Consider the following 23201-nt stretch of genomic DNA (forward strand, 5'->3'; position numbering starts at 1 on the left):
ATGGCCCCTAGCACGGTAAGGAGCGTAAACCTCAAAATATCCGATACCCATGATGACATTCTGACTCGTTTATCCTCATGAAACGCGTCCTGCTGTTTTAAATGTGCTAACGTTAAATGTGTGTAGCTAACACGGCAGACTTAACACACGGCAAGTCGAACGAAAAGAAAGAATCGTTGCCGGCCGGAGGGCTCCGCCACGCCGTCTTGGCACTTTGAAATAACCGGGCTGAACACACTCCACTCCTTCTCCACTTACCGTCGAGGCGAAGCTATCCCGATGCGGAATTGGGCCAAGAACGCTGGCAACTTGAATGCACCGCGTTACAACTTGCGTCGTGCCGTGCGACTGCTGCCAAGCAAAAATCCGCAGTTGCGATTCCACTGAGAGAAGCAACTCACAAAGGAATAGGAGAGCGAAAGGGACTCTTGAGCCGACATGCCCGAGACCAGCACCGACGACGACGTCAAGTCGAACAAGCGAAGCCATGCCGACTTCACTGGCGATGATGGCTCCGGTACGTGGGGAGCTTCTTTGCACCGCACTCTTCTCGCAGCAAGAAACTGACAGCTCGACATGGCAGACAGCTCCTCGGACGACGATATGGGCCCACAGCTGCCCTCAGCAGCCCCCAAGAAGAAGCGGCGCGTCCTACCCTACGAGAAGCTGTACATATCGGCCCTCCCCAAGTCGACTCGCTATTCCAAGTCCCTGATGCACAAGGAGCAGCTCGCCTTCGTCGCCATGACGCCCCTTACCGACTTCCTCATCACTACCTCGATAGACGGCGTGGTCAAGTTCTGGAAAAAGGTGTCTGAGGGGCTCGAGTTTGTAAAGGAGTTCAAGGCACATCAGGGCGAAATCCGCTCTGTGTCCTGCAGCCTGGACGGGCGGAGCTTCGCCACTGCGGGCGTGGACAAGACGGTTAAGCTTTTCGATGTGATAACCTTTGACCTCCTGGCCGTCCTCCAGCTCGACTTCGCGCCGAGATGCGTCTGCTGGGTCCACAAGAAAGGCTCCTCTCTGCCTCTCTTGGCTGTTTCCGACAGCGAAGCCAAACCCAGCATTCGCATCTACGACGGCCGAGGCGAGAACCAGAAGCCGATCCACGCCATCTCTGGACTGCACCGAAGCCCTGTATCTCTGATGGCCTTCAATGACCACCATGATTGCGTAATATCCGTCGACGAGGGCGGCATGATCGAATACTGGCGTCCGGGAGGGTTCTACGAGAAGCCCGACAGCGTCTTCAAGTACAAGAGCTCGACCAGTCTCTTTGAATTTAAAAAGGCAAAGTCGGTGCCGGCAACTCTGACAATGTCCGCTGACGGGAGCCGATTTGCGACTGTGTCGTTCCCTGATCGGAAGATCCGTATCTTCGACTTCGCCTCCGCCCAGCTCCAGCGGACCTATGACGAGTCGCTTCAGGTGATAGAAGAAATGCAGCAGGCTGGAACCGCAATACAGAAGCTGGATGCCGTGGAATTCGGACGCCGGCTAGCGCAGGAGCTCGAAATCGAGTCGCCCGAGCTCCGCAACAAGTTCAACGTCATCTTTGACGAATCAGGCCATTTTATCCTTTACGGTTCCTATCTCGGGGTCAAGGTTCTCAACACGTACACGAACCAGGTGGTCAAGGTCTATGGGCGCGAAGAAGGCTTCCGACCGTTGGCGCTGGCACTGTACCAAGGACAGCCCCTAAAGAAAGGTGTCACAACCGTTGCTATGGCCGCATCAAACAACCCCTTACTGCAGGAGTCTGAGACGAGGGACCCAATACTGTTTGCCACAGGGATCGGAAAAGTCCGCTTCTACATGTTCACCAACGAAGAGGAAATCTCAAAGTCGTCAAGGGACGTCCAGAATGAGAAACCAACGGTACTGGGCCAGAAAAAGACCGAGGAGAAGAAGAAGGCCGAGACAGGAACAGCGGCGATCATCCACACCACCTACGGCGACATCCACATCCGCTTGTTCCCTGACGCGGCACCAAAGGCCGTGGAGAACTTTGTGACGCATTCCAGGCGCGGGTACTACAACAACACCATCTTCCACCGCGTGATTCGGAAGTTTATGATTCAGGGCGGAGACCCCCTTGGCGATGGCACAGGAGGCGAGAGTATCTGGGGCAGGGAGTTTGAAGACGAATTCAGCAGTTTGAAGCACGACAAGCCGTATACCGTCAGCATGGCCAACGCTGGGCCCAACACGAATGGAAGCCAGTTCTTCATCACGACGGAAAAAACGGTATGGCTAGCCCCTCCCCCTCGTTTTCACTTGAGTGGCATGCTAACATGTGGCTCAGCCCTGGCTCGACAACAAGCACACCATATTCGGGCGCGCCGTGCGGGGTCTGGACGTGATCCATAGGATTGAGAACGTCAAGACATACAAGGAGAAGCCGGTAGAGGACATCAAAATTCTCAACATCGATATCGCCTAAGAGGGCGAGAGAAGGTCAATTCGCGTGCCAGAGATGGAAGGCTCTCGACCATCCTGAGGAACCATACATCTTACCTTCAAAGGTTGCCTGCCATGCTGGGACGATTCACATGGGATGACAGACTTTGAGGGCCAAGATGGGGAATCTGTGACTTGGCCCAATGCCAGCTGGCCCGTCGCTTACAACTTAAGTATGGGCCATGGGTAGGGCATTCGGTAGAGGGCTGTGGGCCAAAGCTGAGCTGCATTCAGGATAGGACGGGCTCAGTGTATTATGGGCTGCAGTACGATGGATTCGAGAAACAACATGGTTCGAGCGGGTAGCATTGAATCTTGCCGCATCTGAGCAAGCTGGTATCTCATGTAAGAGACAAACGTGCACCGAGCAGACAAGAAGAGGAATGGAGTAACAGGCCTGGTTTTCAGAGGCATGACTTGACATCACCGCCGTAGTTGATCCGCCGCAACATGATCCGGTTCAACTCGGCCACCTTCTGCACGCCGGCCAACCCCATTGACTGGTCCACGTCGGCCAGCAGCCCGGCGAGCACATGCCGAGCTCCCTCGCCACCCGCCACGCCCAAGCCATAGATGACGGGCCGCCCGACCAGCACCGCTTTGGCGCCCAACGCGAGAGCCTTCAGAACATCACCCCCGGTCCGGACACCCGAATCAAACAGCACCGTTAGGCGATCCCCAACAGCATCCACAATCTCGGGCAGCATCTCCAAGCTCGGCACGGCCCCGTCGAGCTGTCTCCCGCCGTGGTTGCTCACAACGATGCCGTCCATGCCGTACTTGACCGCCATCTCGGCGTCCTGCACGCTCAGCACGCCCTTGAGCACAATCGGCCGGTCGCCCCACAGCCGCCGCAGCGTCGCCAGGTCCTCCCACCGGTGCGCGTGGCCCGAGAAGACCTCGCCCAGCCAGAACCGGCTCGCCTGGACGACGTTATCCTCGACGGCGCCGCCGTCGTGTTGCTCGGCAAATTTCTGCCGGAAAATGGGGTCGCTGAACCCGAGCGCGTTGCCCTCGCCCTTGGCGAACGGCAGGTAACCCGCGTCGAGGTCCAGCGGGCGCCAGGACATGGTAAACGTGTCGAGCGTCACGACCAGCACCTCGCACCCCGCGACGCGGGCGCGGCTGAGGAGCGAGGCCGTGATGGCGTCGTCGAGCGGCCAATAGAGCTGAAACCAGCGCGGGGCGGCGGCGATCGTGATGGAGGACGTCGAGGCCGCGCGCTCCGACTCGGCGGCCGGGTTGATGGAGAGGTCGGCTGCCGAAGCGACGTCCTCGAGCGGCGTGCAGGCGGCGGTGCTGTAGATGAAGGGCACGCCGAGCGCGGCGCACGCCATGGCGACCCCCTTTTCGCCGTCTGCGTGGTACGCTGCTTGCACGCCTATCGGGGCCATCAGGAGGGGCGTGTCTGGGTGGTGACTGTGTTGTTAGCGAGGGGAATCCTGAGAAATGACGTGAGCACACTACGTTGGGTATTGTGAGGAAAAGAGGGGGGGTGGAAAGGGGGGTTGGACGACTTGCCGTAGGTCTTGCCAAAGAGGGTGACGCTGAGATCTCGCGGCATGGTTGGGCGGAGCATGCGTGGGATCAGCTTCCACTGGCGAAAGGCCAATCGGTTGGCATGCATGGTCGCTTGTTCGCCGGCGCCGCCAAAGACGTAGTTGAAGGCCTGCGGGCTCATGGCCTCCCTGGCCGCCTGCTCCAGTTTGTTGGGGTCGGTTGTGACGATAGGCGTCTTGCCGGAGATGAGAGCTTGAGTGTAGATATCGATCTGATACTGCCCATAGGGCTGCTTCTGCTTCTGCGTCTCCCCATTAACCTTTTCGTCTTTCTCCTGTGGCCCGGACATGGCTCGAGGGGCATTAGCTTCCTGGTAAACTGAGGCCCATGTTCTTTGACTGTTTACTTACACACAGCGGCAACTGAAGAGTCTAAATAATACCGCTCGGACTCAGGTATGTTCGGACTCGTGTAATTGTAGGTACGTTCAGGGCCCCGAGCTTCCCCGCATGTGAAGCCAATGGACTTCGGCGATCAACTAGCGGCCTCGTCGGTGACTGTAGTGTGGGGCAATCAACCCAGAGATTTGAGGCATGACTGACGAGGAGGACTGGGCCAATTGAATAATGAATGATCGACTTGGCCCGAAGGCACAATTGTGATGCCGGCTGGATTGACTAGGTGAAAGAATGCTCGAAGGGAGAAAAGGGGTCTGAGGCTCTGGCCACTATCGGGCCCTGTTCAATACCCAGTTCCGCTACACGTGTGTTCCTTCCAACTGAATCACCCTAAACAGAGCTGAGCTGCTCTGGCATATCATGTCAGACAACGGCTCAGGCACTCTTAGGGAAGGATTTACTCGAATGTCTCTTTGGACGTGGACTGGTTCTCATCACTGCCTATGTCAAACGCCTATCGCACGAGATGAATGTATCCATCGTCCTCTTCCTTCGATGCTCCATCCCCGTCTCTCTGCTGCAGCCGTGGAGAGACAAAAGCTCTGATCCTCTCCGTCGAAAGCATCCATCCAATCAAACACCCGTCGTTTGTGGCAATCTGGGATGCTCGCAAAGTGCCCCTGTTCTGAACAGCCACATAGTAAGTCCATCAAGCCACCACCTAGTAGCTTGGCTTGCCCATCGTCTGGCGTGCTGTTGACTGCATCGCATCCGCATCCATACACCACATTCTCTTCTTCATGGAGATCGCATCGCTGAGACATGTGCATGCATCTCTACCATACTTCCCATCCAGTTTTTGGCTAGGTGGACTTCAACCAGTTGTTGTGACGGCATCTAGTTCAGGGCTTGATGGACCACAGCTCTCGGGACCTATTCAGGCTTGTCAGTTCATGTGCTCAACATCGCAACCAGTAAGAAAGGCATGCATACCATCCCATCTCCCTGATCTTTTTCGAACTAGCCTGCGACCCCTTCTTATCGCTCGTCCAAATCGCCAGCGCCTTGCTGCACGACGCAAACGCCTCGACAAGCTCCTTCATCCTGCCGCACCTCAAAAACTCCTGGGCGACATCCGAGCCCTTTTCGGCGATCACCGCCGCAAGCTCCATGCACTCCAGGAGGTTGTCCCGCGAGAGGGACGTGCCGGCAAAATGCAGGCAGCTGATATAAGCCAGCACCGTCTCGGGAATGTAGGCGGCGCGAAGCTCTTGGAAGTCCTTGTCGACTAGCCCTGCGCCGTTAGCCTTCACAACGGGCATGCAAAGCCGTAAAGGACGCCATATCATACCTTCGTTGGACACCAACAACCAGTTCTTCAATACTGGCTGCATGCACGCCTTGGCCGCGCGGACCTCCTGGCTCGTGTGTTGCAACATATCTCGGGACATGGTGTTTTGCCTGTTACAAGCCATGTTAGCCAACCAGGAGTCGTCAAGTTAGGAACCGCGGAGGAAGACATACTCCCTGCTGAGTCCAGCCACCGACGACAGGGTCTCCATTGAGTCCAGAGCGCGAACAAGGCACTCTAGCTCCCAAAGGTTCCGGACGAGCGTGATGAGCTTGTCCTTGCTCAGTTTGCAACGATCAAGGAACTCGGCTGGAAAGTCGCCACTGGCAAACTCCTCGAACCACCCGGGACCCAAATCCTCGCTCGTCTCTCCGACCGGGATGGGCGACTTGGCCTTAACAATTTCTCGTCCTGAAATCCGATCGCTGAAAGCGCGGGCGGCCCGCAACCGTGTCTTCTCTGTGCCCGGTTAGCATAATAACAGAGAGCGACACTCTAACAAGGCTCTAGACGTACTGAGCAAATACTTGTAAATCCGGATCGCGTAGGTGCATGACTCGACGAATAGGCCGGGGACAAGCATGAGCCATTCCATGGCACGGATGATCAGGTCGTCTTCTTGATCAACGAACTCCGAATCCTCCCCAAAGAAATCAGGTTTGACAACCCGGCCATACTTGAGCGTTGCCGGTCCATCCTCAAGGATCTTGAATCGGCCCTTTGCCTCGCTGCGGAGAGCCAAGTCCTGGACATCGTCAAGGTAAATCAGAGGCTGGGCCTTGACGAACTGGGCCAGATCAAGCCCCAGTTTCCTCATTATGGTAAGCTGGTGTACCCGTGCGTCATTGTCCACAATGTGAATCAGATTCCTGCTCAGCGTTTCGTACACCCGAGCACCGTACAGCTTGGAGCAGTACAGCGGAATCATCTCCTCCAGGTTGGCAAGCCGGAGGTAGCTGATGTACGCTGCGATGATGTGCTCTTGTACTTGATGCCGGGCCTGCAGTGGACTCCTATCCTTTGTGAAACCGCTTAGACGGTCGAGGGTGAAGATGATGATGAGGACGTGCGCCAGTATCCTAAGGCCGTCGTGGTCTGCCAGGTCGAAGTACCTGTCTTGGTTGACGTTCTCCACCAGATGGGAGGAGATTTCGGGGATCAGCTTTGAATTTTGCTTTTGGTTCGCGTGCCGGGACAGCACGAGCCCTTGTTGGAACAAATGCCGATCCAGTTCGTTGGAGATGATGGCGCCTTGCAGCGTCTTTGCGGTCCGCATCGCCTCTTTCCTGGTCCTCGAGTCCGTCTCCAAGGAAGCAATGAGACGCTTGCTAACCGTCATCGGATCGCTGTGATGCAGAACGGCGTTGAACGAGGGAAATTGCTCGGCGGCTCTGGTCGCACTGTCGCCGCCATGCTTGACGAGATACGAATCGAACTGCGTCCTGAGAAGAGCGTTGTAATGAGCAAAGAGGAAGTCGTCCCAGGACTTGCACACTTTCTCCACACTGGCGATGTCGCCCGCTAGCAAGCCGTAGACGGCCCGGTCGTACTCTCCCGTGCCGCCGTCACGGGCAGCGGCGAAGCACATGCGCCTCCATAGCACCAGAGCGCTTGGCTCAAACTCTGGCTGTTCCTCGTCCTCGGGATTGGACAAGGGCAGCGGCGTGATTGATGCCGCCCGCCAGAGCTCCGTTCTCTCTGAACACCACTCTCTGATCTCAGACATGGAGCAACCGCGCCGAAGCATTTCGAAGCATCCGAGCCAGATAGCACGCTCGAAGAACTCGTCATGAGGTTCCAATTTGCGGGACTGGCGGGTGACGGCGTCGGGATCCAGTTGAGTAATCAGAGTGTTGGAGCCGAGATGCGACTGAGCGGCCGCGGCGTCGTGAGGTTCCAAAACACCTTGATAACCGTTGACGCTCTTCTGTAGCTTGATCTTATGTCGCGTGTGGAGCCAACCGTGCGCAAGGATATCGCCGCGCTCGGCATTCTGTTGCAATTCACTCACGACCTCGTCAATGGGCGGCCTATGACTCGCGCTGCTCTGAAGCCACTCCAAGACAATCTTCCTCTCCCGTGCCGCCGAATCTGAGACTAAGAAGTCGTCCCACCACTGCCTACGCGTCCTAGTCGAGGCATCGTTCGTGGTTCTTAGCTGGGATGCGGTCTGGTCGCGGTACCGCAGAGGTAAAATCCGCCGTAAAAGATCCCAAGTCTGCGCCTCCTCTTCTACACGGCGTATCTCCTCAGCCGAGACGGCATCGTTGACATGATCGGCTTCGTCGATGTCCATGTCGGCAGAAGCAGCCCGTTGCCAACTCCCTCTCCGGGCAGATGGCTCGCGCTCACGCAACCGGTCAGCCCTCTTGCGCGAATAGGTGTAGTAAGAGTCGACAAGTTTGAAGACGTGAGCGCGCTTGTCTGCCGCCGACCCCGTCAATTCAGTGTTGTAACGGTCGAGTTGAGCAGCGAAATAGTCGACCTCCTCGCCCGCTCGGATGGTGCTCTCGTGATATGTAGTCTCGAGGTCGGCCATTTTGTCATTCAGGGGCCCTGAAGGCAATGTTAGTAACATGATGCGGCTTCGAAGCGGTGACTGACCTTGAGCCGGACTCTGGGCGCCAGACCGGGAGCTCTCCTCTGACGCTGGGTAGCCCTTGGAGAGCAATGTCAGCAAAGATTGATTGCGAGGGGCACGCGAAACCGTAAAAGTGAACTAACAAATGCCGGCGCCATGTTTATGGGCTCAGAAAGTCGCCAGGCAAAGTATGCGCCAAAATGGTTGTTGTCGATTGTCCCAAGTCGTCAGTGGTTGTCCCGATGCGTCTCGGACGAGGCCCTATGGAGCTTCGGAGATCGTTACTGCTCGCCCAGATTATCGCATGCTGCGAGACGATTTGAAAAAGGGTGGGCCTGTTGTTGGTCCCCTGGAATTCTGGAGACCTTCTTTCAGTGTGACGGCTTCAATTCAAGGTTGCGCTTCCACTGGAGACGCGGTCGCGTTGATTGCGGCTCAAAGGTTGGGCTGTCGCTGGCGAGCAATCGGGACTCGCAAATGCAATCCGAAAGCTCCATGCCTTGTTGGGCAGTTTAAGCACGGGCCAATGCTTTGACAGGGGCCCAGATTGCTCCACCCAAAGGCTTTGAAAAATCACTGACAAAACCAATTTTTTTGATCTCTTTTCTTTCTCTCAACAATGTCCATGGCATTCATATTAGAGTCTCGGAACAAGCTCTTCATTGCTTGTTCAGGTCCATGCGACCTCTCGCGCGCTCAATGATAGCCTAGAGAAATCCGGCACCATCCCTTCCAGTTACCTGACGCCTCTCGGGGTCATTCAGGTGGACATATACGGTTGAGTGATACATTTGAATTTCCGTCACTGGATGCCCTTCTTCCTTTGCTCCATCTTCACCCGCAGCAGGTTTGCCTTTGGACAGCTCACGGTTGCCGCATCGTTGCCGTTCCTTTCATAGAAGGCTTGGCAACATTCGTAAAGAGCATCGACAAACCTGGCACATTTGCCTTCGTTGTATCCATTTCTTGTCAAGCAGTCTAGAGAGGATGTGAGTTGAGCAGGTGCACCGAAATGAGACAACCAAGGGAAAGCCCAGGAACGGTACCTTGAATCGCACACTGAAGAAACAATGCCGGACGTATCAGCAAGGCTGTCATCGCAATGGGAGGCACCAGGTAGTGACTGGACGAACCGCTCGTGGATGGCATGGAGGATTGGTCTGAAGATCTTGCTCAAGGCCCTGAAAGAAAGTAAGGCGGTCAGTCTTCGGGTCAGGATTGTAGTCTCGGTGTCCTGGGATTATTTCATCACAGACCATCGTGTCAACTGCAGTTCTCAGAGCAATGGACGCAGGATGCTGGAATGGGTCTCAGGCTGAGGCAGGCTAATAAGCTGTGGTGCTACATTCCGTTGTGTTGCTGGGTGAATTTTGAGACTTGAGAGCCAGCACAGTGATATCAAAGTCCTTGCTGCCACGCTACTATGTAAGAAGGTTACGTAAGGTCTCTGTACCAGTGCAGCTGTGCCGATCTTCTTCGCCGACGACTAGGTCCTTCTCGAAGAGCCCTTTCCAATTACTGCACGAATAAAGAAGTGATGCCGGCGACCTCACTTTTGTATCCATTTGATGGAGTTTTCACTCTCCTCCAGAGGCTGTAGCCATATGAGGATGAGACTGACCGTGGACCCAGACGCTTTGCTTAGACAGGTACAGGTACCTGGAGGACTCAGAGGGGAGACAGTGACCTCGGGCGTGACTGTAAGTGTCTGGTTTGTTTGCGACTGAACCGAAGCCGTGGATTTTGTAAATGCATCAGTACCATAGAGTGTAGTGGTATTGTTACTCTGGAAACACCGACACAGTCCTTGATGCCTCGTGTGAGGTACCTTACTCTACCTACATAAATTGCAGGGAAAGGCCATTGACTTCTGGGGACCCAAGAAAGCACCCACTGCAGTGAAGTAACCCCACCAACAAGGCCCGCTATTCCCCGCCACAGCAGACCATCCCACCTTCATCAACCACCAACGTCAATTTGGAAGACAGAACCCTTCTAAATAGGTGACAGATCACATTTATAGAGCCACCCCAGCAACTCTTCTGGCGGTCTCTTCTCTTCCACGAACAAAGGGCAGTAAAGCCGTTGGCAGTTTGAACCATAGCCCAGTTATTACTGGGGTAAGCTCCTGTCAAGCGCATCTGCCTCCGCCCCTTCTTCCCAACGTTTTCCTTCGCCGGGCTCCTTCCATCCCGCTAAACTTCCTTGCGCCGCAAACCAGTCCTCGTTTCTCGATTTCTCGAAACTGACGGAAACACGCTAAATTCCAGAACAAGTCACAAAGCTCCCTACAACCCATCACTTTTGGGAAACCGTCCTTCGCAACCGACACATCCACGATGGCCGACAACGCCGAAAACGGCAGCCCCGTGCAGCCCGGGCCCGAGATGGGCGGGGCCCCGCAGGCGAGCGAGCACTTGAACATCAAGGTTACCGACAACAACAACGAGGTCTTCTTCAAGATCAAGCGCAGCACGAAACTAGAGAAGCTCATGACGGCCTTTTGCGAGCGCCAGGGCAAGACGCTCGCCTCGGTCCGGTTCCTCTTTGAGGGCCAGCGCGTCCAGCCGACAGATACCCCGGACACGGTGAGTCACTACAGTTCAGATTTGGATCAAATTGTTACGTAAGGTCGCGGGGAGCCGGCTGCTGACCTACGATTGTGTCTGAACAGTTGGAGATGCAGGACGGCGATACGCTCGAAGTCCACCAAGAGCAGGTCGGTGGCTGTTAGGCGACCGGTTTGAAGGTTGAAAGGCGGGGAGTAAGGAGCGGTGGGCTCACTACCACGAAACGTTTGGCTTGGGGCATGGCGAATGGGTATCACCGGTTTTGCAACACTACGACATCGTTGGGGGGGTCATACCAACGAGGCATGATCGAACCAGTGCATCGAGATTTTGTCGCTGGGTTCCCACCTGAATTGGTTGGCGCATCTTTTGGCGCAGGTATCTGGCACACTGGAGGAATCTTCGTTTGCCGGTCGGGAGTTAAATGCTATTAATTCCTCGACATCATCATATGGTCACTTGAGACCAAGCTTTGCTCCTGCGCTTCAAACGTGCTGCTGCCTATTCAGGAGCCTACTTCGTGAAGGTAAGGCGATCCGCTCGCCAACTCTCAACCATTCACTCCCACCGAAAGGAGACCACAAAGCTGTGTGTCTGTGGAAAGCTGCACGGTAAATGAATTTCATATGCTGGATCTATCAAGCCAAGAACTACGCAGAGCCATGAAAACTCCAGTCTCCGCTGTAGATCATCTAACCGAGAAGACTCGAACCGAAATAAGATCAAATCAACGCCCACGCGTAGCGGCCCCATTAATAATGCATAATCCTCATGCCTTCAGCTCCTTTTCCCTGCACTTCCTACACAGCACCACCGTCTCTCCTGGCGCCCCCCGACCTTCGACTGGGAAAATCTGCCCGTCATCAAACCCGCCGTTGCAGGTAGCACACCGAAAACACTCGTCATGCCACTCACCGCCCAAGGCACGGATGTACTGCCCAATAACAGCCGTCCTGCACTTGCGACACTTGGGCGCCCTCCGCTCGGTGCGCTTCGTCTGGCAGGACACGCACCACGCATAGCCGTCCTTTTCGATATGCGTCATGCCCTTCTCGAACGGGTCGCCGCACTCGGCGCAGAAAAAATGCCCAAAGTGCCAGTGGGCGCCTAGCGCCACCACGTGCTCGCCCATGATGGGCGTCTTGCAGTGCTTGCAGCGCGGGGCGAACAGCTCGTGCCAGTCGAGATGGCAGAAGAAGCGCAGGCGCTCGTCGCCGTCCTCGGCCATCGTCTGGCCCGGTTCTTCAGTAAGCACTTCGCCTCTGGCGCGGCGGGCAATGCGGTCGAGGCGGGCCGCGCGGTGCTCGTCAGGCTCGGGAGAGATCTCGAGCGCCTCCAGGGAGGTGCCGCAGGCGTAGCAGGTGAAGCATTGCGGGTGGAACCGCTCCGAGGTGCCAGCCAGCGATATAAAGCGACCCTCGATGCTGTCTCCGCACTCGTGGCAGCAGGCGGTGGCTCGAATTCCGACTGGCTTTGGTGCGGGCGACGAATGTCCGCGAGGCCGTATCGCCTGCCGGACCTTAGGGCCTCCGACTTGGGGAGTTGGGAGGGGACGACGAGAGGCAGCGCCCGTGCTTCTGGTGCTATCGTCAGGTGTCACAATCACGGGTATGCTGGGGCTTTTGTCTGCTCCATCAGGCTCAACTACAATGGTTGGAGGGGAAGGTGAAGAAGAGTCGGATACCGCAATCACAGGGATCGACGGCCCATTTACTTGAATACCTGGCGGCGGGGGTTGTGGGCGACGTGTCGGCGAGGATGACGGGGCTGGCGAGGCCGTAAGATCATCCGTAACAGAGATAGCAGGGATCGCCTGGGCCTGCTGCTGCGGCTGTTGGCGGCGGAGCCCTCCTGGGACGAGGCATGCTGGGTGGTTGACGGCCCGTCGCCCGGCTCTCGACTCTTCTGACTTGTCGTCAGTAGCCTCCTCTGGGGGCTTCCAATCTTTATTAAAGCTTACGATAGGTCGACCAGGACTATCGCTGACAGCAGACGGGGTGGGGAGCTTCGGGCTGCGGTCTTTCAACTTCATGCTTGTGGCTTGTCTAATGTCCTCGCTGCGAATCTCTACGCCGTGTTTTCGAGGCGCATCGTACTTTTGCACAGGTGAAGCCGTGACCGGAGCGTTGGTGGTGTACTGTGGGTTTCGAGACTGGCTCGGCGGGTTCCGATATATTTCGTACTTGGAGACCAGATTTCCGGGCGAATGAGGAGCAGTGGTCGGCTTCGTTCCAGCGGGCGGCTTGGGAGCGGATTGAACGCGGTTCAGGGGTTCCTTTGGCTTTGGCCGCAGCGGGTTGACGGCGTCTTCGGGCGCCGAACCTTGGGGCTGGGCCGGAACCTCATTGTCCGGCTCTTCCCAGATCTGATCACCCGAGAAGTGCTTTTGAACGTCGCCGCTCATGTTCCTCTTTTGCCTACTTCTGGAACGCACTCCGGGGAGCGGGCGGGAGCTGCCAGGAATGTCGCCGTACGGTTTCGAGTTACGAGCAGGAGCGTCAGCAGTTCGGCCCCACGCCACGCCTGACTCATTGCCAGGCGACTGGCGAGAGGAGGCAAAGGAGGGACGACCGCCAGCCGATCCCGGGCTGTCCCCCTCGGTCGAGCTACCGGATACCGAGCGCGAATGAGGGTCTCGGGCAAGTCCAGTTGGCGCGACGTCGCTTCCATATCTACCGACGCTAGCGGTGCGGGCGTGCGCGTAACTGTTCTTTCGCAGATGCGGTCTGTATCGGTAGGGGGCACCTGGCCGAGGCAGCTTTCCGGGATTCTGGTGCTGCCAGACCAGCTCAGCGGCCTCGTTGAGGGCGGCATCGTAAAGCCGCTTGCCCTCTTCGCTCTCGTCGGCCCCATCATTGCCCTGTTGAGCCCGCTCCTTGAGATTCATATCTTCCATCGCTCGGCGTAGAGAGAAAGCCTCCTCCTTTTCCATCCACCGCTGGCCACGCTCGATGTATGTTGCGCTGGGTACAACCTCAGAAGGTTTCAACGGTTCAACGGGCTGATCGGGGTAATAATCTTTTCCTCTTGTCGTGGTTGAGGGTCTTGACGAGACACTGGGCGCAATTGATGGGCGCGTGGCAGATGGAGCCACGCTGCCGGTATCGAATTGCGTGCGATGGTGGGAGCGGTGCTGGGGTAAGGGTGATATCGAAGGTGACGGGGCTCCGACGGACGACTGGCCACTGGTAGACAAGCCGAGACCATCCTGTTTCGGAGCAGGCAGGGGACGAGCGCCTGCAGGCCTGTTCATGCGGTTCTTTCGGAGGTCTGCAAGATAGGCGGCTGAAAGACGGGGAGATTGTGAGTTAGCACCCGCCCGGTCCATCAAATCTGGATCGCTCAAAGGAGTGTGCTTACCAAATTGCTCGTTTGACATGTAGGACGGAGAAGGAGGTGTGGGCTTCCTCGTGGAGCTACGCTCCTTGGACCCGCTGCGGGCGAACATGGCTCCTTCTTGAGCAGCTCTCGACGGGCAGGTAACTGTGCTAGTTGTCTGGAGCGTTGTCGTGACCCGGGTCGAGGCTAGAAGGACGGTGAGAGGATAGCTGCCCGCTAGCCGAGCACCGACTCGACCGCTGGTCAATCTATGCAACGTCCTGGAATGTTTACTTCGGAGGGCTTCAGTGCTCAACGACGTTGCTAGGAAGGGCCGGGGGCAGCAGCATTGTGCAACAGAACGGGGAGGAAAAAGAGGGAAGGTGAGTCAACAAGTTAGAGGCCGGGAGTTCATCCAGAGGTGTGAATGAGTGCCAGACGCACTCACCTTGCTTGTTCCTGATTTTCCGGCTGTGATTGGTCCACGCAGCGGGACAAACATGGGTTCCCACAGCGACGAACCGGCTCGGCTCAATCAACGTTTGAATGGGAAGGCGGTCGCACTCCGCACGTGTTAAAAGGTACCTTACAACCTGACTTCCATTCCTCATGCTTCCATTCCTGCCCCTGGTTGCCCTACGGATAGCTCCCGTCTAACCACGCGGTAACATGGGTGCTCTGCATGCCTTTGATTGACGGCAACTTGCAGTCTTCAACTTCTTCACAAACGTAGTGTGTCAATTGCACTATTAGGCTCTCAATTCCCAACATTGTGTTTTCTATGTAGCCCACACCCGTAATCCGACAACACATTCTCGATTTGGCCCAAGGCACTTCAAGCAGTTCCAGAAGCTTGGTCCGATGAGCGAGATTCAACACATGCCGGTCCTCGTTCCCCGCACCCAGCACCAGCCAGCTGAGGTCCACCCGCAGCCACCATGCAGAAAATCTGGTTCACAGGGCGCGCTTGCGTCTTGCCCGTAGTTATTTCCGAGCCCGGGCCGGTCCCGGGCACTGACAGCATCCTTCGGTACGTCGAAGCAAGCCAGCTTCGGGAATGGGGATGCAGAACCTCCGGACGGTTGGCATCTATTCTTTAACGCTCTACAGCGATAGACTTGCCATATCCCTATTCAACATGCCGGCTCCTGTGGACGACACCTGATTCTCAGGCAGTCAGCTTCAAGAACAGGAACCGAGACGATGGCCCCCGGTCTTAGCGCCACTTCCGTGTGTGGATGCCGCTGCATCGGCGGCTCCCGCTAACCCAAGCTGAGGCGACATTGGAGCTTCTTTGGGTGGGGAGAAGCAGGGTGTGCTCCCTCGGAATCGCGAGCCCGACACAAAATATCTCCGAGCTGTTTAGCGTTTCCCTCGATGGAAATGTCATTCATGAGTCAGTGTCTGCGACTCTCTGGCGGTGGTGTATTTTGGACCAAGGTCTTTATGATACTGGCTTCGCCCGTCCCGTGGACTTTATCTTCCCAGCGTCTTAATCAGGCTCCGTTACAGGCAAGACTGCATCAACCTTGACTGGGGCGAGCTCCAAGGTGTCATCTGTTCACCATTCCAACTCCAGTCCATCTCCGCTGGCACCATATCAGCAAAGGCGTGTCGATGTCCCTCCAGACAGCGGCCCTTAATCGGCCCTGGCTGTCAGCCCCTGAATCAGCACCGTCCGTGTTGGTCGTCCCTAAAGAGGACGCCCCTGTCCTTCGGCCTGATGAGAAGAGCACTGGGTCGGAGGAAAGCCCGGGAGAGACGAATACTCACGACAATACGGAGTTCAAGGAAGGGGGTTATGGCTGGTTAGTATAATACCCATACAACCTGCCACAGGCGCAGTCTCATCCGCCCCTGCTATCGACGAATATTTTCTGCGTCTGGGCTGACATATGGGGCAGGGTGGTCGTCTTTTCAGTCCTGCTCATCAATGCGCACACATGGGGTTTGAACTCGTCATATGCCGTCTTCCTGGCCTACTACTTGCGGTCTGGCACAATCGAGGGGTCTTCCCCGCTTGGATTTGCCTTTGTGGGCGGTTTGTCCATATCAATAGGTATGTCCGCCCAACACCTCCTTCGGCCCGCCCGGCCATCTGCTTTAACTGACTGTTATTTGGACAGCTCTATTGGTATCTCCCTTTGCTACCTGGTGCATTGGTCGGTTTGGGACGGCCTTCAGTTTGCGAATTGGTGTTGTCTTTGAAGCGTAAGTTTCTAAGAAATACCGGCATGCCGGTACTTTAGTTGGCGTGTGTGACATGCGGATGTTAACTGTTACCTCCATTGTACAGTGTCTCATTTATCGGGGCTTCGTTCTCTACCCACATCTGGCATCTCTTGCTCAGTCAGGGCTTGTGCTTCGGCCTAGGACTGGGCTTCTGCTTCACATCCAGCGTCGGCGTGGTTTCCCAATGGTTCAACAAGCGCCGCTCGTTCGCAAACTCGGTCGCCACATGCGGCTCTGGCTTCGGCGGCCTCACTTACTCGCTAGCCACCAATGCCATGATCTCCAACCTCGGTCTAGCGTGGGCCTTTCGGATTTTGGCCATCTTGGCCTTCGTGGTGAATGGGGCCTGCAGTCTAATATTGCGCGACCGCAATAAGGCTGTCGGGACTGTCCATATACCCTTCCACAAGGACCTCTTCAAGCATCTCCAGGTTTGGCTGTTTATTGGCTGGGGATTCTTCAGTCTCCTGGGTTATGTCATTGTTGTCTTTTCCCTTACCGATTACGCTCAGTCGGTAGGCTTTTCGGCGAGCCAGGGATCACTTGCGGCAGCCATTTTCAACTGTAAGCCCCCAACACATGTCAGTACCAAGATCAACCGCTGGGTATCTCCTGCTAATCATCTGCGCGTCTCAGTGTCGCAAGGCATTGGAAGACCCCTCATTGGCCTGGCTAGTGACCGGTTCGGGCGCATCAACGTCGCCGCCATCGGCACCCTCATTGCTGGCTTGGCAGCCTACTTTCTATGGACATTCACCGGTGCTCATTTCCCAGGTCTCATCGTATACGCTCTCTTTGGCGGGTTCGCGGGCATCATTTGGCCCTGTGTTGCGCCGGTCGGGGCCGAAGTGGTAGGCTTACAGCTGTTGCCTTCTGGTATGGATCTCCAGCCTAGCGAATGGTCAAGCGTACTGACCATGTCATCACAGCGCTGTCCATATACTGGCTTGTTTTGGTCTTGCCGGCGACATTGTACGTTATCCGACTGTCCCGCTCTTCTCTACGTCCCCTGCTTGCTAACCTTCAAGTCAGCGCTGAGGTGATTGCCCTGCGTCTGAAAACGTCAGGGGCAGGCGCATACCTCAACGTCCAGGCCTTTACAGGAACCATGTATATTGCCGCATTCATGTCCTGTATGACCCCCGTTCTGTCCTTGTATCACACGACTGGTCTTTAACTAGGTTGCTAGTATGGCTTCTGAGAAGCTGGAAACTGCAGCAGCTGGAGCTGCTGGGTTTGGATGACAAGACAATAACGGAGGATAACAACGTGTGCGGCGCAGGCCCCATTCCAGCCGCAACACGACCGTCTGGACGACTCCGAGCCTATCTACATGGCATGGCCGTGATCAGGAAGGTTTGAAGTACAGCAGAGCGACTGCAAAGCCGTGTTGTCAACGAATCAAATCCGTTGATGAAATCATGGCAGGGGAACACTCACCAGCCTGATGGGTTGGCGATATCATCACCGTCCCAGATTCACGAGGAGTGTCCAACACGCTCTTGTGTAGTTAAGGCCACCGCTTGATAGCTGAGGATGCGTGCTCCTGTACCTATGCCGATTCTTCGGGCTCGAAGCATCGGCGTGGCTGGAGGACATACTTTGAGGACACTTGCTATCCTGCAAGCTCCCCGTCGAAGTGGGCAGGTTCAGGTCATACGACACCTCCTTGTGGCGGACACAGTCCAGGTCGAGCCTTGCGCAAACGAAGGGAAATTGGAAGTGAGACTTCAACCGTTAATGGCTAGAGATTGCCCAGAGCGGGTATGATATTCTACCATGATTTAGCGACGATAGCCAGGGCGAAGCATGCCATACGCAGAGGTATGCTCAGAACGGACGGGATTTTCGAAACGTGTTTACTGCGATGGGAAATAAAATAGTGTTGCTTGCTGCGGCCTTGAGGCCATTCAAGGAGCTGTTTGATATCACACTGCGAGGAAACAAGTTGATTTTGTGCCTGCTTCTCATGTGGCGCCTTGAGACATGACTCGGTGTGGCTTCCTAGCCGCGGGGCTGGGAGGTCTGCAGCTGACTTGGAAGACTGCGTGGGATCTCGTCCATTGGGACCGGCGACGACCAGACCGTGGCCAGGCTCCTAGTGCCGGACTTTATATCGACGCCTGGGGTATAGCCCAATCTGCTCCGAACGAAGTGGAACTCCAGTTGCTGTTTTGGTGTAAGGGGTAAATGTGGCTCGATGTGAGCGTGATGTTGAGGTCCAGCAAGAAGCTGCGCCATTAAGTTGGAGCCTCGAGCCTTAACTCTCCGACGAGCCCAGGCGCTTGCAAAGCCAATCAAATCACCAACGGAGCTCTCCTTTGACTCCTGTCCCGCCGCCGCCATCGCCTTGTTTTGCTGGCGTCTTATCGTTAAACCCCAGGTTCTTGAAATCGTCTCTTGCCATGAGGTTGCTGATGATGCAGTGGTCAGTATGGGTAAAGCATGAGAAATAACCAGTTACACTCACCGGTCCATCCGGCAAGCCAGGTACGATTTGGCTAGCATCCGACACTCGCCTTCGTTCACGCCTTTGACTTTTTTGATGCAGCTTAAGTACGACATCATAATATTCTTGCACTCTCCTGAGCCCGGGTATGAGCAACAACGTCGCTCGATCAGCTGTGGAGGACTGTGCACTTGCCATCATGATCTAGGGGAAAGCTTCCCCTCTGAGGTCTTGAGAGTGCACGGTCAACAAAAAGCTGCTGGAAGAGGCACCGGGGACCATCGGACTTACGGGACGGGTTTCGAGGACGGTAACGGCCCGGGGCTCCCGAACGTACTCATGGTATAAGCGGCTGAGATATTGTTTTTGGGTAATACGTGGATACTGTTCGTCTGTATGGTCAAACTGCTGCCGCTCCCTTGCAGTGAGACGGAACGGAAAAACGGAATCGACTGAGCTGACTGAGCTGTGAGCAGGTTGAAAGAATGAAACGAGCGTTGACGTCGCTGGATAATTACTGGCCAGTACGGAGAATTGCGTAAATGTATCGGGGTCCCGGCCGAGTCAAATGTAGGCGTATGATCAGGGGGATCGACCAGCTCCGAGTGTTGCCGCGCTGGATGTGCGTCCTGTGGCTTGTAAGTACCTCCGTACGTATGAATAGTAAGCAGCTTCAATATGGCATTTTTCGTAAGTTTCCTTTCGTTATGGTACACTTCGCTGTTCTGGGCTAGCGCCATTGATGTGATCTGTGCATAAAATTGACTGAAGAAGCCAGTCGTCCGTGCATCTGCGACTCCATAACGGCCAAGGCCGAGTCGCCCCAGTTTGATCTAGAAACATCAAGTTTTGTCGAGCTGCTATTGTCTGTCATCCACCTCACCCAACCGGGACGCGCCGCACCGCTACCAGTCTCTGTAAAAGACCGCCCGTCCGCCGTCGACTGCTCGTTTACGGGACGACCCTCGCTCTACTTCGCGCTCCCATTGCTCTAGCTCGGTTACTAACCAGCCAGCGCCAACCATCCGCAGTACATACCTGATTGTTGCTCTCTTTGCTCGAGAAGCCCCCCACCACACCCAGTCGCCGGCGCATCTGTGCCCCTGCCGTCGACGTCACTTGAAACAGTCCATCGCGCATTGCACGACGCTGCTATGGCTGCGCTTGGCGACGACTTGCTGGGGACGGTCAACAAGTTGCAGGATCTCGTCTTCAATACCATTGGCAATGACTCGCTGGATCTCCCGCAAATTGTATGGCACTCGGCCGCCGGCTCCCGTGCCTTAGCTAATTCCGAGCGTTCTTTGCTGACCGTGTTTGCGCTTGCCAGGTCGTTGTTGGGTCTCAATCCGCGGGCAAGTCGTCGGTTCTCGAGAACATTGTCGGCCGAGATTTCCTCCCTCGTGGCAGCGGCATTGTCACTCGTAGGCCCCTCATCCTGCAGCTTATCAATGTCCCCAGCGATGACGCCGAAGATGAAGTCAACGTCGGCTACCGAAACCTTACTCAGGCCCCTCGGAACGAGTGGGCTGAGTTTCATCATATCCCCAACCGACGGTTCAACGATTTCGGCGACGTGAAGCGGGAGATTGAGAACGAGACGGCGAGAGTCGCAGGAACCAACAAGGGGATTAACCGTCAGCCCATCAACCTCAAAATCTTCTCCCCACACGTTCTGAACCTTACCCTGGTCGACTTGCCGGGTCTCACCAAGGTCAGCACCGTAACCCGTCGCTTGTTCTCTGGTAATCTCCTGGTCTGACAGCGTACTGCAGGTGCCCATTGGGGACCAGCCAACAGACATTGAAAAGCAAACACGGAACCTGATATCCGAGTACATCGCCAAACCAAACAGTATAATCCTGGCCGTATCGCCAGCGAATGTCGATATTGTGAACTCGGAAGCCCTGAAGCTCGCCCGGCACGTCGATCCGCTGGGGCGCAGGACGATTGGCGTGCTCACCAAAGTCGACCTGATGGACCACGGGACGAACGCGCTCGATATCTTATCCGGGCGCGTGTACCCTCTGAAACTGGGTTGGATCGGAGTGGTGAACAGGTCACAGCAAGATATCCAAGGAAACAAGCCCATGGAGGACGCCCTCAAGTCTGAGGCCGAGTTTTTCAAGCATCATCCGGCTTACAGGAACATTGCGACACGCTGCGGGACGCAGTTTCTGGCCAAGACGCTCAACACCACGCTGATGGCCCATATCCGGGACCGCCTCCCGGATATCAAGGCTCGGTTGAATACCCTCATGGGCCAGACCCAACAGGAACTCGCCAGCTATGGCGATATGCATTTCAGCGGCAAGGAGCATCGCGGATCGCTCATCCTACAGCTCATGACGCGCTTCGCCACGTCCTTCATCTCGTCGATTGACGGCACCTCGACCGAAATCTCGACAAAAGAACTCTGCGGCGGCGCACGCATTTACTACATCTTCAACTCGGTCTTTGGAAGCTCGCTGGAGTCGATTGACCCTACCTCGAACCTATCTGCCCTTGATATCCGAACCGCTATCCGCAACTCTACAGGCCCGCGGCCCAGTCTGTTTGTGCCCGAGATGGCTTTCGATCTGCTAGTAAAGCCCCAGATCAAACTTCTCGAGGTTCCAAGTCAACGATGCGTCGAGTTGGTGTACGAGGAACTGATCAAGATTTGCCATACCTGCGGCTCCACCGAGCTCTCGCGGTTTCCCAGGCTGCAAGCAAAGCTCATCGAGGTGGTCTCGGATCTCCTTCGAGAGCGTCTTGGCCCCGCATCGGCATACGTCGAGTCACTCATATCGATCCAGCGGGCCTACATAAATACGAACCACCCCAACTTCCTCGGTGCCGCTGCTGCCATGAGCCATGTCGTTTCCAACAAGCAGGAGCGGGAAAGGAAGCGTCTGATTCAGGAGGAGCGGGAGCGGCGAGAGCGGAGGCGGATGAAAGAGCTCGGCGTCAACGGCACAGACACTCCAGCCGATGAAGACGAGGACGTTGCCGCCGCCGACAAGACAGACACGATTGCTGTGCGGAAAGCCCCTGGGAAAGGTGCGCGCAGTCTCTCGCCGGCCGTGCGTGACACAGCTTCTGGGGGCATTGCTGCCGCGCTCAATGGCCCTAGGTCCTCGTCTCCCTCCCAATTTAACGGGCAATCTTTGGGCCACGCCAAGGATTCGTTCCTGAACTACTTCTTCGGCAAAGACGGTGCCATCGTGCCGGGGGGTCCACTTCCGAACGCAAACATCGGTCGCCACGTGAGCCAGTCGGTAGAGCCGACTTTCAGCCAGAGCATCAGGCGGCCGGAGGAGAAGCCATTGCGGTCGCCGATGCTGCCTATCCGGGCTGATGATAGCCTGGATTTCACTTCCAAGGGAAGCGACTCATTGGTAAGTTAATGTTACACAGTGCTGCTGCTAACTTGAATTTTGAATCTGGGACTGACAGCCCTGCCCCATAGGAGCCTGCCATGACTGACCGCGAAGCTATGGAGACGGAGCTGATCCGGGCCTTGATCAGTTCCTACTTCAACATCGTCCGGGAGAGCATCGCGGACCAAGTGCCTAAGGCTATCATGCATTTGCTGGTCAACCACTGCAAGGATGTGGTCCAGAACCGGCTCGTCAGCGAGCTGTACAAGGAATCTCTCTTCGAGGAGCTCCTTTACGAGGATGATGCGGTCAAGAAGGAGCGCGAAAAGTGCGAGAAGCTGCTCCTGACGTACCGCGAGGCGGCCAAGATCATTGGCGAAGTTGTATAAGCGGAGATGGTTGTTTGCAAACTCGGAGCGGTGCACTGGCCTTATTTCTCTTTTGAAGCTGATGTCCTGTAAATGTAACTCGCTTTTGAAGATGAGCGGAGATAGGCGGAACGGTTTGCTGGCGGTGTCTGGGTGGCCGGATTCCAGTGTATTACGATCAGACGGCAGACGACTCGTGGGGTCGTGGGAGCCAACCTTGTATAACATCATGAAAGCATCATTACTGAGCCAGTGCCTTATAATAAGATGGAATTTGTATGGCTCCCGCATTGGGAAGGAATCATGAACACGCCGTGCCAAGCTTCCCTTACCTAATCTGTCCAGGCGGAGACTCCACCAGCTGAAATAACTTGGGACATCTGTATCGACTCCAACTGCATTCCTTCAACGCTTTCCATCGCCCCTCGCCATCAGCTGCACGCAATCACGCGGTGCGTGGCTGTATCATATTCCTCAGCTTGCTTTGGCGAATTGCAGAGCTTCATCTAGCCTGGATAATCATCAAGCGCTTGGTCGAGCCACACTCTCCACTCATCAAGATGCTACATCGCCGACAGCACAAAGCAAGCTGATCAACCCTCCTTTCGCAGT

General features: G+C 55.9%; 9 protein-coding genes across 9 annotated transcripts; 4 read left to right on the forward strand and 5 right to left on the reverse strand.

The window, feature by feature from the left end:
- Nucleotides 1-438: 438 nt before the first annotated feature.
- Nucleotides 439-2443, forward strand: N657DRAFT_563161 (uncharacterized protein; the record flags this gene model as incomplete). The annotated part of the gene is made up of 3 exons (XM_062788192.1): nt 439-517; nt 584-2247; nt 2306-2443. The coding sequence occupies 3 exons, from the start codon at nt 439-441 to the stop codon at nt 2441-2443; spliced, it is 1881 nt and encodes a 626-aa protein (XP_062652021.1).
- A 227-nt stretch (nt 2444-2670) lies between these two features.
- N657DRAFT_638682 (FMN-dependent alpha-hydroxy acid dehydrogenase) lies at nt 2671-4442 on the reverse strand. The gene is made up of 3 exons (XM_062791642.1): nt 4371-4442; nt 3982-4311; nt 2671-3868 (listed from the first exon to the last, which is right to left on the reverse strand). The coding sequence occupies exons 2-3, from the start codon at nt 4307-4309 to the stop codon at nt 2865-2867; spliced, it is 1332 nt and encodes a 443-aa protein (XP_062652022.1). The 5' UTR covers nt 4310-4311; nt 4371-4442; the 3' UTR covers nt 2671-2864.
- A 364-nt stretch (nt 4443-4806) lies between these two features.
- On the reverse strand, nt 4807-8747 carry N657DRAFT_638684 (uncharacterized protein). The gene is made up of 7 exons (XM_062791643.1): nt 8434-8747; nt 8314-8368; nt 6226-8265; nt 5883-6168; nt 5710-5819; nt 5352-5646; nt 4807-5291 (listed from the first exon to the last, which is right to left on the reverse strand). Exons 1-7 carry the CDS (start codon nt 8446-8448, stop codon nt 5261-5263), a joined length of 2832 nt encoding a protein of 943 aa, XP_062652023.1. The 5' UTR covers nt 8449-8747; the 3' UTR covers nt 4807-5260.
- Nucleotides 8748-8981: 234 nt separating this feature from the next.
- Nucleotides 8982-9549, reverse strand: N657DRAFT_607424 (DUF1903-domain-containing protein; the record flags this gene model as incomplete). The annotated part of the gene is made up of 3 exons (XM_062790244.1): nt 8982-9268; nt 9337-9349; nt 9424-9549. 3 exons carry the CDS (start codon nt 9547-9549, stop codon nt 9093-9095), a joined length of 315 nt encoding a protein of 104 aa, XP_062652024.1. The 3' UTR covers nt 8982-9092.
- A 1080-nt stretch (nt 9550-10629) lies between these two features.
- Nucleotides 10630-11024, forward strand: N657DRAFT_676067 (ubiquitin-like protein; the record flags this gene model as incomplete). The annotated part of the gene is made up of 2 exons (XM_062795869.1): nt 10630-10878; nt 10965-11024. The coding sequence occupies 2 exons, from the start codon at nt 10630-10632 to the stop codon at nt 11022-11024; spliced, it is 309 nt and encodes a 102-aa protein (XP_062652025.1).
- Nucleotides 11025-11135: 111 nt separating this feature from the next.
- Nucleotides 11136-14308, reverse strand: N657DRAFT_695224 (uncharacterized protein; the record flags this gene model as incomplete). The annotated part of the gene is made up of 2 exons (XM_062797311.1): nt 11136-14145; nt 14221-14308. The coding sequence occupies 2 exons, from the start codon at nt 14306-14308 to the stop codon at nt 11630-11632; spliced, it is 2604 nt and encodes an 867-aa protein (XP_062652026.1). The 3' UTR covers nt 11136-11629.
- Nucleotides 14309-15682: 1374 nt separating this feature from the next.
- Nucleotides 15683-17859, forward strand: N657DRAFT_10091 (MFS general substrate transporter). Its single transcript, XM_062785722.1, has 8 exons — nt 15683-15986; nt 16083-16237; nt 16305-16389; nt 16475-16974; nt 17047-17286; nt 17340-17382; nt 17443-17543; nt 17600-17859. Exons 1-8 carry the CDS (start codon nt 15796-15798, stop codon nt 17770-17772), a joined length of 1488 nt encoding a protein of 495 aa, XP_062652027.1. The 5' UTR covers nt 15683-15795; the 3' UTR covers nt 17773-17859.
- An 853-nt stretch (nt 17860-18712) lies between these two features.
- N657DRAFT_561943 (uncharacterized protein) lies at nt 18713-19200 on the reverse strand (the record flags this gene model as incomplete). Its single annotated transcript, XM_062788096.1, has 4 exons — nt 18713-18824; nt 18881-18990; nt 19044-19089; nt 19151-19200. The coding sequence occupies 4 exons, from the start codon at nt 19198-19200 to the stop codon at nt 18713-18715; spliced, it is 318 nt and encodes a 105-aa protein (XP_062652028.1).
- A 463-nt stretch (nt 19201-19663) lies between these two features.
- On the forward strand, nt 19664-22731 carry N657DRAFT_659993 (putative dynamin-related protein). The gene is made up of 4 exons (XM_062795028.1): nt 19664-20112; nt 20190-20573; nt 20635-22239; nt 22311-22731. The coding sequence occupies exons 1-4, from the start codon at nt 20014-20016 to the stop codon at nt 22608-22610; spliced, it is 2388 nt and encodes a 795-aa protein (XP_062652029.1). The 5' UTR covers nt 19664-20013; the 3' UTR covers nt 22611-22731.
- The last annotated feature ends 470 nt before the right edge of the window (nt 22732-23201 follow it).

The sequence above is a fragment of the Parathielavia appendiculata genome, assembly GCF_033297405.1.
Source record: "Parathielavia appendiculata strain CBS 731.68 unplaced genomic scaffold N657scaffold_1, whole genome shotgun sequence".
Lineage (NCBI taxonomy): Eukaryota > Fungi > Ascomycota > Sordariomycetes > Sordariales > Chaetomiaceae > Parathielavia > Parathielavia appendiculata.

Coding starts and splice junctions, on each gene's coding strand:
- N657DRAFT_10091 (XM_062785722.1), top strand. CDS start 15,796: ATGTCCCTCCAGACAGCGGCCCTTAATCGGCCCTGGCTGTCAGCCCCT. Junction 16,390..16,474: donor ATTGGTGTTGTCTTTGAAGC/GTAAGTTTCTAA, acceptor TCCATTGTACAG/TGTCTCATTTATCGGGGCTT. Junction 17,544..17,599: donor TATTGCCGCATTCATGTCCT/GTATGACCCCCG, acceptor CTAGGTTGCTAG/TATGGCTTCTGAGAAGCTGG.
- N657DRAFT_638684 (XM_062791643.1), bottom strand. Junction 6,169..6,225: donor GATTTACAAGTATTTGCTCA/GTACGTCTAGAG, acceptor AACCGGGCACAG/AGAAGACACGGTTGCGGGCC. Junction 5,647..5,709: donor GTTGTTGGTGTCCAACGAAG/GTATGATATGGC, acceptor GCGCAGGGCTAG/TCGACAAGGACTTCCAAGAG.
- N657DRAFT_638682 (XM_062791642.1), bottom strand. CDS start 4,309: ATGTCCGGGCCACAGGAGAAAGACGAAAAGGTTAATGGGGAGACGCAG. Junction 3,869..3,981: donor CCTCTTTGGCAAGACCTACG/GCAAGTCGTCCA, acceptor GTCACCACCCAG/ACACGCCCCTCCTGATGGCC.
- N657DRAFT_659993 (XM_062795028.1), top strand. CDS start 20,014: ATGGCTGCGCTTGGCGACGACTTGCTGGGGACGGTCAACAAGTTGCAG. Junction 20,574..20,634: donor ACTTGCCGGGTCTCACCAAG/GTCAGCACCGTA, acceptor AGCGTACTGCAG/GTGCCCATTGGGGACCAGCC. Junction 22,240..22,310: donor CCAAGGGAAGCGACTCATTG/GTAAGTTAATGT, acceptor CCTGCCCCATAG/GAGCCTGCCATGACTGACCG.